At 40.5% G+C, this 17,487-nt stretch overlaps 1 protein-coding gene across 1 annotated transcript in view; it reads right to left on the minus strand.

The window, feature by feature from the left end:
• Positions 1-3,228: 3,228 nt before the first annotated feature.
• The window catches only part of LOC136422091 (2-oxoisovalerate dehydrogenase subunit beta, mitochondrial-like), a 28,923-nt gene continuing 14,664 nt past the window's right edge, over positions 3,229-17,487 (minus strand). The window contains exons 6-10 of the mRNA XM_066409743.1: positions 15,837-15,945; positions 15,200-15,408; positions 14,557-14,643; positions 13,942-14,088; positions 3,229-4,001 (exon numbers count right to left, since the gene is read on the minus strand). Of these exons, the coding sequence (XP_066265840.1) occupies positions 13,948-14,088; positions 14,557-14,643; positions 15,200-15,408; positions 15,837-15,945 (546 nt within the window). The 3' untranslated portion in view covers positions 3,229-4,001; positions 13,942-13,947. The remainder of the gene's footprint in view (positions 4,002-13,941; positions 14,089-14,556; positions 14,644-15,199; positions 15,409-15,836; positions 15,946-17,487) is intronic.

Here is a 17,487-nt window from a genome sequence, read left to right on the forward strand (position 1 = left end):
ATACGTACAGTCATGTACATTACATGTTCACGTACAACGTGAGCTCACTTGGTGCAGTTCGTGCACGTAAGCGAAAGTTACTCGGAAAACAACCGATAACCGTGAGAACGAAAAAACAACCCTCACCCAACCGTATAGGGTCCGTTAGGATTCCAGGCGTATATTTCTGTACTAGTATGTGCCATATCAACACTTTTTTCATCCGAACAAAAAAATCGGACATACGTTTGCATGTAAGCATATTTTATGTCTTAAAATTTCTACAATTTTCATCTGTGTGGGCCCATAGATATATGTAGAAGTTATATACATGGCCCCATTTCATATTGTGACACACGTTTATCAAAATAAAATAGAATGAAATGAAAATTCTGCGTAAATTAGGATAATCAGCAATGATTGATTACACTAAAGCATGTCAGTCAAAATATCCCTTATAAATAAATAGAATAATAAATGAATGGCAATCAAAAAAGAGTGAACAGAAAAGATCTTAAATGTGATGGAAATTCTCAAGCTACCAGTATGTGTGTGCCTACTTTAGAAGCAGAGGGTAGGCTCGGGCTTGTTGTTGACGTCTTTTTAGGTGCTTTTGTTGGCTTTCAATTTTGTCAAGTTTCGTTTTATGAAGCGTGTGCGCCAAGGTGGCTATCTATGACACATAGTTACGTCCATGCAAAATGGTACATAGGCCGTTCAGACCATTATTATCCTCGGGATTAAGTACATCTAGTTGTTAGAAAGAGAAAAACAAAGTTTTCGACAAACCAAAACACGATATCAATTAGCAAATTACACTTTGTCTAATGGAGTCTGGACAGGGTGAATGTCTTGTGCATCTGTGGCCAACATTCCTCAAGGGTTAAACCCATTAAGCCACTTAATATAACGTAGGCAACAATTTCTGCTAATGCATGTACTTTCGAATCCTTCCCTGTGTGCACTTTGTCCGAACCCCTCTTTTACAACCGCAGAACGGACTTAGCAACGGTTTAGCCGTCAGAAGTCCGCTAGGGTGTATCTCATAGGTTCAAACTGTAACTTGACCGTATGTCAACCAAATTGATCTGCCCTACTGATCGCTAAGAATTCCCGAATAACAGCTTTTTGTCAAAAGTCAATATCAAAAATCAATCAAAACAGGTTATGTTTAAACATTTGCTGCACCTTTAAACATATGATTATGCAAGTTTATCTAATTATTATTTAAATCAAGATAAAGATGTAAAGTATATGTTACAGGCATGTAGAATATATGTTGATTAGTTGGCGTTTCTGTAGGCCAAAGGTGGTGTATTCTGGACGAGATTGAGCCTTTGCAGATAAAAATTCGCCATCTTTGAAAAATGACCGTTTCCATGGCAACCGGTGACCACCAGTTATCCCAAAACTTACCCATTTTCTACAATTGGACCAAGGCCTTACCACCACCCAAAATTAAAAAAAAACACGACATTTTGTCCTTTGCTACTAGGTATTTCACAGACAGACCCTCTTAAAATTACCCATCATGCATTGCGATATTTGCGGCGATTTGATAACATGGCCGTTGGGTGTAATTCTTAAAACCCTTATAACTCCTGATACTTTTGACGGATTTTGTTGATTCAAAGCCCAAAATGCAGAAAATGATATGGCCTATCAACATAATGTATTACACAAGACCCCATAGGTAGCCCAAATAAATGCCTGATTTTGGAAAGTAAACAATACATATTTTTTACACAAAATTACCCCCAAAATGGACTTCAAAGACTCATAGCTTCTTATAGAGTTAAAATATCAACCAAAAACGTACTATTTCGTGATTCCTGTGGTATCTTTTGCCTCCAAACCGATTTTCACCGAAGATTATTGATGTTTGATATTTTGTCCCAGTCCTCTGAATTACATGTAAGTCCCAAAAGTCGAGGTCCATTTTGATGACGTCACCATATCACGTGATAATTCCTAAAAAGCTGGACATTTGACATTGTTATCATGCATAATTATAAAGTAGAGGAATCAACCTTTTCAAAAAAGTAAGTCACCCTTTGTCCCTCTATTTGGTACCAAATGGCTATTTTGAGGGACCTGGCCCATGGACTATCAGGGGTCCAAGTCCCTGATTTGAACTCACAGCCTCTGGGTTTTTACTTGTTTGCCAAGAGGTGGGGCCACTAACCGATCACACCGCAAGTTTTGGATTAGGAAATTTTGACTTGAGCAAATTCTTTTAAGATGAAGAAAAGCCACCTGCATTTGCAAGACATGAAATAAGAACTCTACCATGGCCTCCTTCCTTGTCACGAATTTTCAAGAAGCCAGCAAGGATAAAGATATAAAGATATGCAGTTACCACATGTAGACTCAAGTAGAAAATGTAGAAAGCAAATGCGGGATGATTCACCCTCTTTACTGTATTGAATGTGAATTGCTTTTGATTAGTAAATTCTGTGCTATTAACATAATTTTAAATTAAAGAAATGATGTGAACAATTTCCCAAATAAAATTCAAAGCCAGCTATGCGTTGTAACCGTCAGTTAATTTTATTAAGTTTTCCATGTAAAACTAATATTTTGTTTTTACTTCTCATGGCAATGTTTTTAATCATCATTGTTGTTCATCTTTCTTTAGTTTGTTCATTATTCATAGACTGAAACACATGATTGAAATACTGTGTGGCTTAAGCTCTACAGACTTTCTGTAACAAATCTACATGACATACACGTACAATGTATGTTTCAACCATCTCAAATTTCGAACAAATAAGACTGGATGTTACCTGCATTTTAAATCCCTATATCGAACCCACCACATGATTGTAAGACACTGTCTGGCCTGTACTGTTTAGTATTCTATATACTAGTACTTCCTTTGCACCATCTAATTTTACCTCCTCGTACGTTATACCCTTAGTTATTGCTAGCACACACCATGACCGTTATAATAAAAGAAGTGTTGAACCCAAGTACTAATGGTACACAGTGTATGTTTCAGACTCATAACAAAATCATTAAATAAAGAGCCCAAAAGGCAAACTTGCCAAAAGCAAATGGAGCTGATAGCTTATGTTACAGACAACAGCAACAAATGTTTGTATAATAGACTAGTACATACATGTACATCTGATGTATCTTACCACTTCCTATACATTGACAATGTATAGGAAGTGGTAAGATACATCAGATGTACATGTATGTACTAGTCTATTATACAAACATTTGTTGCTGTTGGGCATTGTCAAGTACATTGTACACACATACATGATACATTACAGGTACCTGTATGTGTACTTCAAAACTGGCCGGTGTCAAACATTCAAAGTTGACATTACGAACATTGAACAAGAAACAAGAAGACAGTGAATATTTGACTTGAACATGTACAAAAGTGGACCACAGCAATTCAATTCGCTGGTTCTCTGATCTACAAAAATCATAGTGAACTGAAAAATTATCATAAAAAAAGAGTCAGAGTCTGAATTCACATGCAAAATCTATACAAATCAATCTGCTTAAAGGGCCAATTCGAATCAAGTTAAACAGATTGTCCTGAATGTGAACAGCCCAATTCGGCATTGATTCGAATTGATCCAATCTACCTCTTGGGGTGGATTGGGTTAGATTAAATCGAGTTGACCAGTAGGAGTGAACACCCAATTTGGCTCAAGTATGAACAACAAAACTGATTGCTATTAGAATTGAATAGATTTGATTTGAATTGATTTGCAAAGACTTTGCCGAGTGTGAACAGGGCTATAGTGGTATTGTTTCAAGCAGCAAATTCAAATTGTATTTTCAGTCCTCTTTTTTTCATCTCAATGACCTACAGTGTATGCTAAAATTTGACTTAAAACATATGAGAACCGAGGAGATAGATTGGTGTGGCTCTTCACAACATAAGATGGTGGTCCTACTGCATCTGATGTGCATCAGGCGTTGTCCCCTCTTACAAGTCACCATGTCGGCTTCTTAGGATTCCCCAACGTCTTAAGATTCCTCAAGACATGGATGCACACCTGTGAAAGAAAAAGGAATCATGTTGAGTTTTTGTTGTTGTTTGTTAGCATAACTAGTACATTGCCTTTAGGTGTATCGCACCAGTTTTGTACAGTGAGTATACAAGCTGTGTAAAAACAAGCTGTTCTGCTGCAGTACCAAGGCCACATACTAGGGGGTCCAAAATCAACCCTGACCTCTGTCTTCCCAACACCTACCTACATACCAAATATCATTGTAATCCATCCAGAGGTTCTTGAGTTATGCCTACAAAAATCCAAACAAACACATTACACAGACACACACACTCAGATAGACACACACACAGACACACCCAAAAAATATCTCCTTTTTTGTGTACATGACTTGTATAAGTACAAGTACATGTAACCTCAGGGCTCGTAATAGTGGGTGCATGTGCACCTGTGTGCACCCAAAATTGGAGCTGTGCACCTAATTTTTAACTGTGGGTGCACTGGTGCACCTAGATATTTTTGTACTCTATATAGGGTAATTACAGTTCTCTTGTACCCTAGCATACAGAATGTTCTTGGAATGTAAGTATCAGAAAAAGCAATATAACCTTTTGTTGTACTTTATTTGATGTATTGCTTCGTTGAAATTTGAAATCTGGATAGAATTACAAATTGAAGTTTTTAAGAGAGGCAGTAGCGTCAAACTTATATTTTGCTGACATGTAACTTTATTTTATGTGGTGCACCCAACTTTTTTTCTGTGCACCTAATTTTTGGCACCATACCAGTGCATCTATTTCCAAAAAAGAATTTGAAGCCCTGAACCTACTATAGAAGTAGTACATAAGGACCATCTTGCCAATGATATATAGTCAAACATGTACTGGTGACCACCTCTACATAAGGGCCACCTGGCATTGTGACCACTTTTTGGTGGTCCCTTAGATAATTTTTCCCATTGAAAAAAGCATTAATTAAAAGTAAGAATCCTGTCTATAGTGAGTAGTCCTTCTTTGGCAGTTTTGACAGTACATTTACTTCCTGAAACTTTGTGTGTCAAGCGGGGCTGATCCATCCCTCTGTCCCAGGATGGAAATTTGCTTGTTGAGCATGAGACGGACAAAAATTTCACTCCTTCCTTCCAAAAAATCTGAACTTCATGACATGAAATAGATGAGAATGGACTATGCTCACAATGACTGATCTAACAAGGAAAATTAACAAGAAATTGGGATGCCAAACAATTAGTGGGACAGTAAAAAAGACAGCGCACTGGTACCAAGGTACAGACTTTCCTCTCACAATGTTTCAGTGTTTGCAGCTCAGTATCATTCTCTAATCTGACAACCAACATATCAAAGTTACGTTTGAAAACACACGTTACATCAATTCTGAACTTGGAGAGGATTCAAGGTCTCCAAAATAGACTGGGGAGTACATTGAAGAAAGTCAGGGTTGAACGAGTTCAGACTAAACCAGTCAAGTTGAACTTCATGTTCAATGTCGCACACATGTGCAGAATCTGACAAGTCCAGGTTTAGCTAGCCATCATCATCACTGCTGGACAGCTTGCAAGCTGGTGTGTTATGCTGAAGGGTGTTTATACCGGTTATACAGATATAGAAGCTGGTGTGTTACACCGAAGGGTGGTTATACCGGCTATACAGATACAGATGCTGGTGTGTTACACCGAAGGGTGGTTATGATTCATCATACAGATACAGACACACTGAAGGGCAGTTTTACCTGTCAGACTATTTTGGATACAGATACAGAAGCTGATGTGTTACACTGAAGGGTTGTTGTCAGGCTAATAGAATATGGGTACAGATACAGAAGATGGTACACACGTGTTTCACTGAAGGGTGTTTAGACAGGAACCGAAGGTAAAAAGAGGCAAAATTTGTCTATCATTTTGGCAACAAAGATATGTTCAGGCTACTAGGTACAGCTGTTTTGGAAGTTTGAACTCAATCATGAAAAACTGAGTCTTTTTTATCAAACAATACACAAGACATATCATACAGTGGTGGTCATTGTATTGTACAGTTGCGTAAGTTTGCCTGGCAACACAATGTGTACATCATGTAGATGTACAAATGTAGGACAGGTCAAGTTGAAATCCTCTTAACAGCAGTGTCCAATTTCCAGACCTGTTTGCTGCCTCGGATTCGACCTTGGGAAAACGACCTCTAACGGCACATGTTACGCCTGTGGTGGGAAGAATTTCAAGGTCGTGACTTTGGTCTGTATGCTGATCCAACTTCGTCATTCGCACTATGTAAGGCCACACCTCTAACATTAGGAGATGAGACAAACACTGCAAACGATGCCAAACCTCTTATATGCCAACAACCCTCTAAATCTGGCTTTGTGGTGGTGTAATGGCTGAGGGTGTTTGGCCCAGAACCCAGAGGTCCTGGGTCTGAATCTTCTGACATGCTCTGTTGATGTTGTGCCCTTGGGACAGGAACTTAACATGAATTTCTACACTTCACTGGGGTGAACATGAGTACCTAGCTTCGGTTAGGGACGTCCCTAGGATAGGACGTTCAATGGAGGTCCCATGTTTGAGGAGAGCTACATTGTACACCTCCAGCATGTAAAAGAACCCACCACCCTTAGAGAGTATTGAAAAGAGTAGGGGTCCTTCCCAGTGTGAGTGGACAAAATAAATGTGTCTGGATAATACAACTTGTACTGTTCAGTACGAACCTGGTGTGTTTCATCATTTTTGTCCATCCCACTCATTGATGAAGGGTTGGGAGTTCATCTACATTGTATCTCAGGTCTTGACAGGCATTTAGCCATGATTAATGGTTGAAACATTGAAAAGGCACAGGAAAAATTGATTCAATGCAAATTTGGAAGACAATGTTAAATCCAATGTTGTAAAATCTGTCACTTTTAAAGCTTACAGAAATATATTCTTATGTCACGAAGTTCATATTTTTGGATGGATGGGGTGAATTTTTTTCTGTCCCAACAAGCAAATTTCCATCCCGGGACAGAGGGACTGGTCCGGAGACAGCCCTGGGACAGAGATGTATAGACTGGAGTGCAACGACCTCATCCTAGACCACAGCACAGGTGAAGTGGGTACATCTGGGATAGCTTCCATCTTCTCCACAACTTGACCTTGGGGGCAGAAGGTACCAGAAGATAGAGGTCACCTCTATCTAAGAATGACAGATATAGGTCAAGAAATAGACTAAGGCTACCATACCCTTATCTTCTTTCTTTTTAATAGATTCTGGTCATTGCCCAGTTAAATAGATCAATTATAGAACAATTCTTTATTGGTGTTTGAAGATTTGGTCAAGCCCACTGATTGGCTAAGACATGATTTGCTGTGGAGGACATCCAATCAGCAAGCTGGCCATATCAAGGTTTGATAGTCACACCGGGAAGGACCCCTAGTACTCTTTTTGATTAGTGTGGTGGGTTCTTTAACATGCTCAAGGTATGACCTCCTCAAGTTTATGTCCCATCCAAAAGGACTCCCCTTACCTGAGTTTTTCACCTAAGTAGAGTGAGGAAAATTAAAGTGGCTTTCCCAAGGACATAACATTGGGGCCTGCTAAGGATTAGAACCCAGAACCCAGACTATCAGTCAACGACCCTAACCACAAGACCCCAAAGATACAGGTCATTTAAGGTGAACTTGAACTTGAACCTGAAGCCCTGCTACACTGAAGGACCTGCAGGACGATTCCTATGATGAATGATTTTCAACTCCTTGTTTTTCCCCGGGCACGTCTGCTGCCATACATCAAATGTGTGAATTGTTGTGTCCTGTTGGGGTCGGGACCTTAGGAACAAACTTAAACTTAAAGAAGATGGTACAAGTCATTTAAGGTGAACTTGAACTAGAACTTGAAGCCCTGCTACACTGAATGACCTAGAGGACGATTCCTATGATGAATGATTTTCAACTCAACCGTTTTTCCCCGGGCACGTCCGCTGCCAGACATCAAATGTGTAAATTGGTGCGTGTCCTGTTGAGGTCGGGACCTTAGGAATGAACTTAAACTTAAAGAAGATGGTACAGGTCATTTAAGGTGAAGTTGAAGTTGAACCTGAAGCCATGCTACACTGAACGACCTGCAGGACGATTCCTAGTGATGAGTGATCCGAGTCAGTTGTTTTGCCCTGGGCATGTCCGCTGCCATACATCAAATGTGTAAATTGTTGTGTCCTGTTGGGGTCGGGACCTTAGGAATGAACTTAAACTTAAAGAAGATGGTACAAGTCATGTAAGGTAAAGTCAAACTAGAGTTCCACGACCTCATACCTTTGCCAAATGATTTTAACCTATATGGCTGACGTATGAGGAGTGTTTCTCATCACTTACAAATCATACCAGTTGATCGTCTTCACTCAAATAACAGAAGTTGTCCTAGGTATGAGCTTAAAAAGGTTATGCAAACATATGTAACAATTATGCAAATGAGGTCCTTATTAGCATAATTTGATTCAACGATGTTCACATTCACATAACTTCCAAATGCCAGAAGTATGAAATTGCCATCATTTACCTGTATGGAATTCTAGTAGTTTCTCATAAATTATGCAAATTAGGCCTACAATTGCATATTTTCTATCTATCAACGTTCCTCTCTTCCTCAGTTACAAATGTCACATATTTGAATAGTCATATCATGGAACACAGCATTTTTTTAATTGTCTCATTAATTATGCAAATTAGGATCTGATTTGCATGATTATCGTCCAATCATACAAAGTCATGTACACAGTCATGTTATCTGTATTTGAATCCTATGATGAAAAACCTACACCACTTCTTCCTTACATAACAAGCTATCTGCCACAAAAAAATCAAGACCATAGCACGTTCAGGTCAAAAGATACAAAAAACGGAAGTTCTGCTGCAATACCAAGGCCACATACATGTAGAGGGCCCAAAATCGATCTTGACCTTCGTCTTCTCAATGCCTACCCACATACCAAATATCATCGAAGTACATCCAGAGGTTCGCAAGTTATGCTGACTAAAAAATTCCGGAAACACAGACAGACAGACATACACACACACACATAGGCACGGCAAAAACTATACCTCCATTTTTATGTCAGTGGGCACATCAGGGTTCAGAACACCATTTTGATAGGCTGGGATTCGAACCCCTGATCATGACTATGTGGTTCAGAATAGAGCATCATTTACCTTCATTCTGCAGATGGTACCTACTGTTGTGTGCATACAGAATGCAAAGTGGGTCAAAGAACAAACTACAGAGCCCTCAGCCAGTGTCTATATGTTAGGCCATACCAATTCAGTTCTTAGGTTCTCAAACATCATATTCATAAGTAAAATTTTAGCAAGTGGTCAATATGTACAAAATCTAAGAGAAGCCTGAGTATGATCTGAGAAACAGGAAAATTCAATATAACCTCCCACTCATGATCTGTAGCCTTAGTGTAGGTCTAACAGACTTTATTACAAATGGTACAGACGCTATCTCTGCTTAGCACTCAGCACTTATGAGAAAGAGAGTATGGGATTCGAACATATCCTACTACCAGTAGACTAGCTGTAAGTTACACAACTTTGTGGCCCAAGGGCTATAGTAGAAGAGTTGGGCACAGCCCTATGCACCGAAAGGTGTGGTAAGGGTATAAACTTAACATCATAAGGCCACACCAATTTATTTTCTTGGTTATTAAACGGAACAACAAAAAAAAATTTAAATGCTAGATTGGAAAAACAACATGAAAACAGAATCTCAGAGGAATGTTTTTACTTTGGTGCACACAGTTTCAGGGAGTGAACAGGGTCAGGTGCAAGTTATCACCCCAGCTTTCTGTTATCATGATTTTTTTTGTTGCTATCAAAAAATTTAAAAAAAATCTGTTAACCAAGAAATTAAATTGGTGTGGCCTAAGGGTATAAACGGCAACACTCCCTGCCAGTAATTCGGGACTTTGGACGGTGTTTATCATGACAATATGATCTCTACGCCCAGAACATGTCATGATGATATACCACATGACATGTATGTCAACATTGCACTTGGCTAAAACCCATCTTTATTAAGTGGGAAAATGGTATGATTTGCCGCCTACACCTTGCCAACATCCTATATACGAGACAGATGTGCAAGTTCGCGATAAATCATTTCAGATGACGACAGAGTGCTATCCACAGTGGGACAAGACCACATGTCAACTTGACGGTTGACTGGCGGTCAGAAATTCTCTCTGTTCGTCCTCCAGGCAGAGTTTTAAAGAAAATGGGAAGTGTCACCACTTTGAGTTAAGACGCGAAAGAACGTGGTCTTAGTATACAACATCTTGTGCTGACTTTTCTTGTAAATTAGCTGGACAAGTTGCATAGGCTGTGCCAATTCAATTCCTTGGTGGAGGGTTAGGAAATTGTTGGAATGTTAGCAGGGCTCGAAATGGTGGATAGAGTTTGCTTAGCATTTGGGAGGTCATGGGTTCTAACCCTGGCCCAGTCACAATTCATGCGAGCATCCGCCAACTTTGTAGATCGCCCGAAGCTCGCCGAATTTCAAAATCGCCCGAGCGTTGACCATATTTTCCAATGAAAATCTTGGGTGACGTTCGTCGAACACTAATAACTAAAAATCCCCCATGAGATGGTACCATCTCTTGGACATGGACGAAGTCAGTATCGACTAACCTGGTAAAAGGCCAATATTTGGATTCAACTTTTATTTCTAAATATCGCTCGAAGGCCGCGTAATCGACAGGATGTCGGCCGTACTTCGGCCGAAAATGCACATTTGAAGCTCGCCAACACGTGGGCCGAGCTGAAATTCTTATTTGTGACGGGGGCTTAAGGACACATCAATCAATTTCCTTGGTTCTTAGACATTTTAAGGTGAGAATATAGTATTAGCGGACATTATAAGCAGAGAAAAGGAAAACTATTCACTCCACTAAAGTGCACCAAGTTTTCAATAAAAATTATGTTTCTCCAGTTAAGCATATCTTTTTTAAAATCCGAGAACCAACAATTTGAATTAGTCTGGCCGTAGTGGGAGTCTTTCAAATGATGACTTTGATTGAACTTGAAATTGTTTCCACTTGTTGAGATGGCCGTGGTCCAAGTCTGGTGTTGTGGAAAAACACCTCTTTTTCGGAAGTGTTCTAGAAAGATGGCTTTGGTACAGGGCTGACCCAAAAGTCGTGTTGCGCAGGAGGGCTCAAAATTATGAGGGAATTATGATTAAAATGACTATAGCGCCACCTAAAATCCTTCTTTTCCTTGACAAATTTGGCCAAATCTGGACACTTTTTGAGTTAGAAAGAACAGGTATGTAGGGTCTAATATAAGCTTTCCTATTTTGGTTAAAATTTGTTCAGCTCACCATTTTAGTTGGCGTAAGGACAGACGTGAGTTGTTGAGTCATGCGGAGGGATACATCAGAAATCTGGGGTCAAAGGTAGAGTTTTTTACTACTGGCAGTTTTCCTTGTAGTTTGAGCTGAACAACATTCTGTTTTCTTTGCATGATTTTCAAGTAGACCCTTGTGACTCTCTAGTGGAGAAGAATTTTTAAGATTGATATTTGGGTGTAGACAAGTACTTTTGTGAAGCCTTGTTTCCTATGGGCAGCCCTAACTTTGTTGTCAGCCCTACTAAAATCGAAGAAGCTTGCTCACATTAATTCTGAGATGCCCAAAGAATGTAATCCATATAATGGAATCAGCATGGCTTCAGTTGGCAAAAAAGGCTTAAAATCAATGGAAGCTTCTGAATTCCTCAGTGTCTTAGTAAATTTACAATGATCAGAGTTTTTATGTCAGGTAACGCAGTGTGCGTGACACTCCTTCTCCAACCATATGTAACCCTGCGCTGAACAGACTACTGGCAATATGTACAGTATGAAACCAGCATGACAGTAATTATAAATCAAAGAGTCATTAACGACAGCTCAACCAAAGTAAAGTTTTAAGGACAGTGTCCTCAATTGTCTTGAGACAGACTGGTATCACTAACAACAGTATGAAAGACAGTGATTATAAATGAAAGACACATCGTACATGTAAAATGGTACTGTCCTCAATTGTTTTGAGACCCTAGGACACCGTTTGCTCATGTGAACGTGTCCGTATATATTTTCTTTACCCCCCTATGGCCAATTCCCCTCCCCCATCTCTCCCCCCCCCCCAATTCTGTACAGCAGTACCATAGTGTTACAATGAAAATTAAGATTTTTAGCATCATGCTTTCACAGTGGAGACATAACAGAGAAAACTGCAGCAAACATTTACGATTTACATTTAGGCCACAGCAGGTTGATTTCATGGGTTACATCCTCTGCAGACATCCAAATCTAATGCGAGAGGGAAAAAAAAAATGGGAAAAAACAACAAGATGCCTCATTTTCCATAAAGAGACCATAAAAGTTGTCACAAAAATCTAAGCGGCAAAACATGGTGTCAGAGCCAAGAAGTCTTTTATTCCTGTATTCAAGAAGACAGTGCAGAAAGTGACACATGTGTGGTAGCCTAGTATCACTACAACAGTACTATACCCAAGGCTACCTACCCTGGACCCCGTATTCAGCTAGCTGAGAGTGGGGGCGCGATGGATTCTGGGGGACAGCGAGACAGTGGGGCCGGTAAAGCTCGGGTGTGTGCACGGAGAGTGATGGCGCCGAATACGGTAAAGGCTACCACACTACGCTTCTACAATGCACTCAAGGCTTTCAGAGGGGAACAAAGTTTCTTTTTTTTCTCCGAAATCAAGCTAAAATCAATGCACGCAGATTTCATCCATAAAACTTACTTGCAGCGGCTTAACTCCAACATCAGCCTCTCCCTTCCAAATCTACACATTTGTAAGCTCCCCTGTCCCTACACTGACACCCCCGCCCCTCCTCCAGTAGTCATGGACCGGCGCCAAGAATTACAACTCTCCTTCTTATCACTGCCTCGTGCGAGAGTGAAGACCCTGGCGGAAACATCGCTGGGAGGGTCGGGTCAGGGGTTACTGGGCTACCTATGTGAAGTACATCAAACACAGATGGGGGTTGGCAGTCTGCAGTGACTCAGGGTGCAGCCAGATGTGCGACCGAGAGAACTGCATCCCGTAAATTTCGTTCCCGCGATGAAAGGATCCAAAGACCCGAAATTAACAGACGTCCTCCTTAATTATACAGCCTGCAAACCAGACTTGTCTTAAGAAGATCTGTTTTAAGACGTAACATCTACAGTGGCTACATTGGTCTGGCATCACATATTACTCGGAGTCCACACATAATGCCATATGCATGTAAAGAACAGAACCTCAACTGAAATTCATTAGAAAGACACTGTCTATATTATGTACCATTTTTAACGTCTTTGGTATGACCCTGCTGGGATTCGAACCCACGACTATCCGATTGCAAAGAAAACCTCCAGAGTCTGATGTTTCAAAAATCGGAGCGGAGTGGGGCAGTCAAAGACTACATGTAGTTGTCGGCAACCTGATTAACCAACTCCCAACCACAGATGACCATGTTCATGACTAACTGCGAACCATGGTCTGGAGAAGGCCATGGTTGGCCACATATGTGACAGGTGTTTAAAACGTAAACTGAAGCAAACACAACAACAAGACCTCATACCTCCGTAAAATATTTAGTGAATTTCTTAATGCCTTATACACGTGTAGCTCTAGCCTTATTATGCGCTATAAAAGTTGATGCTGAACAAGTCCAAAGGTACCCAAATTGAGGCCACTGACCTCGTCAGGTAGACTAGCTGTCTATGAACTATACCACACTACTTTTAAGACTAGAGTGTCGGTCTGTATACTGCTGCAGCACCAGAAAATACTGCAAGGGGAACCCAAAATCGTCCTGCTTCTTCGGGATCTCAATAACTATCCACATAATCCATACAAAGCCATTAAAAGGATCTTGAGTTATAGGTGCGAACACACATAAACAGTACCCCCGTCGGAGGTTAACCTCCTTCCTGGAGGTAACAGATAGCTTGATACATACTTTAAGTTAATAGTTGATGAGTTTTTTGACGGCCTCGAAGCATCGCCACTTGTCGGGCATGTAGAAGGGTTCAAAGATGTGGGGGAACGGCGTGTCGTAACCGCATACCCGCTCAACCGGCGCCTCCAGGTGCAGAAAACACTCGCCCTGACGCAGAAACAAAGGAAACAAGAAAACAATTGATAAGCAGGTATCGCCCTTGAGCTGCGGCATGCTGGCAGCAACTTGCGTCCTAAATTGGATTTGTTTTACCTGTGATTTTACAAATGGGAATACTGTAAATCACTTTAATATAGCGGCAGGAAAATATAGCGGTTCGGGGAATATGGAGTAGGTCACGGCACTTAAATTTAACGGTGGGAACAAACACCATTGTCTCAAATATCAGTGATCGAATATTTGCGATGATGAAATTTTAGCTGTTGACTAGTGACCGTTAAATCAGTTAAAATAAAGTTACAGTGAACAAATCAAGAATTACAGTATCATGGCAACCCATTCCACACCTCCTGTCCACAGCCGAATGTTTTGAAACAGCTGATTGATTGATCGGTAGATATAGCATGAAAGTACAGAGCATGTATGATTGATTGATTGATTGAATGGTAGACTTACCTGTACAGTAGAGGCTATCTCAGCAGCAAAGCCCCCTGTGAGAGGTGCCTCATGTGCAACCAGGAGCCTGCCTGTTTTATTTACAGACTGGAAGGAAAAAACGAGAAATTCACTGTAATTCTTAACCCTTATGTACTGTTTTTTTCTGATACCTGAAAGAGTGATGAGATCATTCACATGCTCAAGGTGCATCCCAGAGGATGTCCCTAACCAAAGTTAGGTACTCATTATCACCCGAGTTGAGTGAGAAAATGGGTGTAAAACGCCTTTCCTAAGGGTACAACATCAGCGTCTGCCTGGGATTCGAACCCAGAACCTTTGGTTCTAACGTGTACATGTAGAGAGGGATTCTAACCAGAACCTTTGATTCTAATGTGTACTTGTAGAGAGGGATTCGAACCAGAACCTTTGATTCTAGCGTGTACACGTAGAGAGGCACAACAGAAGGCTTCAGTAAGTAAGAGGAGACCCTGATTGTTACACGACAACTTGTCTTTTTCCATGTCCACATAATGCATCCTAAAATTAAATCAACATTAGCATACTTAATGAATTTTTTTGATATTTTCTAAATCCAGTCAACAACCCTAGTGCAAAACCACCCTGCCACCTCGAGACAAGAGTATGAATGACAACAACAAACCTTGATGACAGTTTCGGAGTCCCAGGGCATGATGGTCCTGAGGTCGATGAGCTCGCAGGACACGCCCAGCTTCTCCTGCGCCATGTTGCACACCTCCCGCAGGACCTGCACCTGCGTCCCCCACGCTACCATGGTGACGTCCTTCCCCTCCACAACGACCTCCGCAGAGGTCAGTGGCAACGTGAAGTCACCAACAGGCACGTGTTCAACTGTGGAGGGACAAAAATTGTTGGAATGTGTAAGCAGGGCTTGAAATGGTGGATAAGGTGTTAGCTTTGGTCTGGGAGGAAAACTAAATGTTTGCGGTACATTCACAACCTGAAACTATTCCCCAACAGGCACATGCTCAAATGTGGAGGGGCGGAAATGGTTGGAATGTGTAAGCGGGGTTTGAAATGGTGGGAAGTTACTGTTGTTAAACAAGGCAGACTTTCCCCTCACACTGTTTTCATGACTGTTGATCTTTCAGTTCAGCTTCATTCTTCAAACATGTCAAATCCAAGAACCAAGAAATCAAAAAGATGTGGACTCATTATTCCGCATCTCAAGTGTTGTTTTTTTCTTTGTTGCTGTGTATTGTGTCTTGAAGGAAGTGCTGTGTCTTTAAGGAAGGATAGAAGCACTTAAGACATCTGACCTGCGGCTCTGTACAGGATCTTGGGTTCGAGGAAGATGCAGGGGTTGTCGTCCTTGATGCAGGCCAGCAGCAGACCCTTGGCTTGGATGGGGCCACGGGGGATCACAACCTGCCAGGCACACACAGGAAATCACTTTTTTAATCATTTTTTGCGTTTCGGCGCATGCGCGCCGGAACGCATTGTCCTGGCTTTTACCTTCAAGGAACCAGGGAAGCTTGGTTCAACACTGTGTCGCACACAATAAGACCTTATATGGCAATACGTTCCCAAATCCTTGTATAGCCGTTGCCTTATATGGCAAGAGAGCACGAAAAGGCAGGCAGGCTAGATTTGCATGTGACACAGGTGGGCGACCGCATGTAACTGCTACAACTGTTCGGAAATATCATTGCATTGTGGTTTCGGACTTTGATATCCTGAAAAATGACCATATTACATCTATTCCACAAGATTGCAGAAGAAAAAAAATGATTTCGTCAAGAAAACGACCAAAAATCGGCATAAATGATACCATATAGTGAGGTTATAGCATTACGTACAGAGAGACGGGTTACGTACCGCAGCTTGGCCGATCTGGCAACGCGAAGCACTTCGGACCCAGAAGATCCGGGTTCGTGTCCGTGCATGGATTTTTTTTTTCTTTTTAGATATTGAATATCAAAAATATATATTGATATTATATTAATCTATCAATATCATATTTATGAATATCATTTTTTTTCATTAATAAATAAAGAAATATTTTATATTTGTTATTTTTAAATATTCATTTAATATATACAAGGCCTTTGTCTTATGAACAGGACTTCATAGATTCCAAACCCGGCATTAGAATTTTTCTGTTCATTGTAATGGAAAATACCGTGCAGCGGCTCCTATGCGCGGTAAGATGATTCTTGCAAAACACTCGCCACTAAACTTCTATCCCCGATGTAAACAGAGGCTCTTGATGTTGTTTGCAAAACAGCGATTCTTTGTTACAGTAGCAAATGCTCCATTGTTCAGTATCGACTTCATTCAGACAACACGGACGTGGAAAGTGGCGCCGCTCGGCACAAAACTATGGGAATTTTCATAAATTTTAGCAAAATTACCCAGGAAAATAAGGAAGAAATGTTGTAAATGCGGAAACCAGAATAATACGGATGAGGTAGCTGTTGATTTGTTTGACATTTGGTAGTCATTTTAGATAGAACCTTAGCTGTTATGAACTTCTATTTCACTTAATTACCATAGTGCTGATGATTCAATGGTGCTTTTTCAAATTTTATGTTTTATTGCGTGCCATGTACATAATTACATTGATAGCTTTTATAATGAGCCTATTATACATTTTACAAATAAGTACAAGTTGTAGGCCAAGACCAGCTTTTTCAAAAGCACTTAAGTTAAGTGACGTAACTTCAAAATTGCTTTCCCCAATCTGCCTTTCTCTATTAAAACAGTACTCATTTCCCAAAATGACAATTTTTCTTATAGACTGAACAGCCCTTGAGTGACTTCCTCTGGCAGATTTTACTTCAAGTAAAGGGAAAAGACAATTCACACTCATAAACGTAGCCGAAACGCCAGCTTTTTTTAAAAGCTCTTGTTTTCTTTTATTCAAATATATAAAACCTGCACATCAATGACATAGGATACATACATGTA

The sequence above is a fragment of the Branchiostoma lanceolatum genome, chromosome 1 (assembly GCF_035083965.1).
Source record: "Branchiostoma lanceolatum isolate klBraLanc5 chromosome 1, klBraLanc5.hap2, whole genome shotgun sequence".
NCBI classification, from domain to species: Eukaryota; Metazoa; Chordata; class Leptocardii; order Amphioxiformes; family Branchiostomatidae; genus Branchiostoma; species Branchiostoma lanceolatum.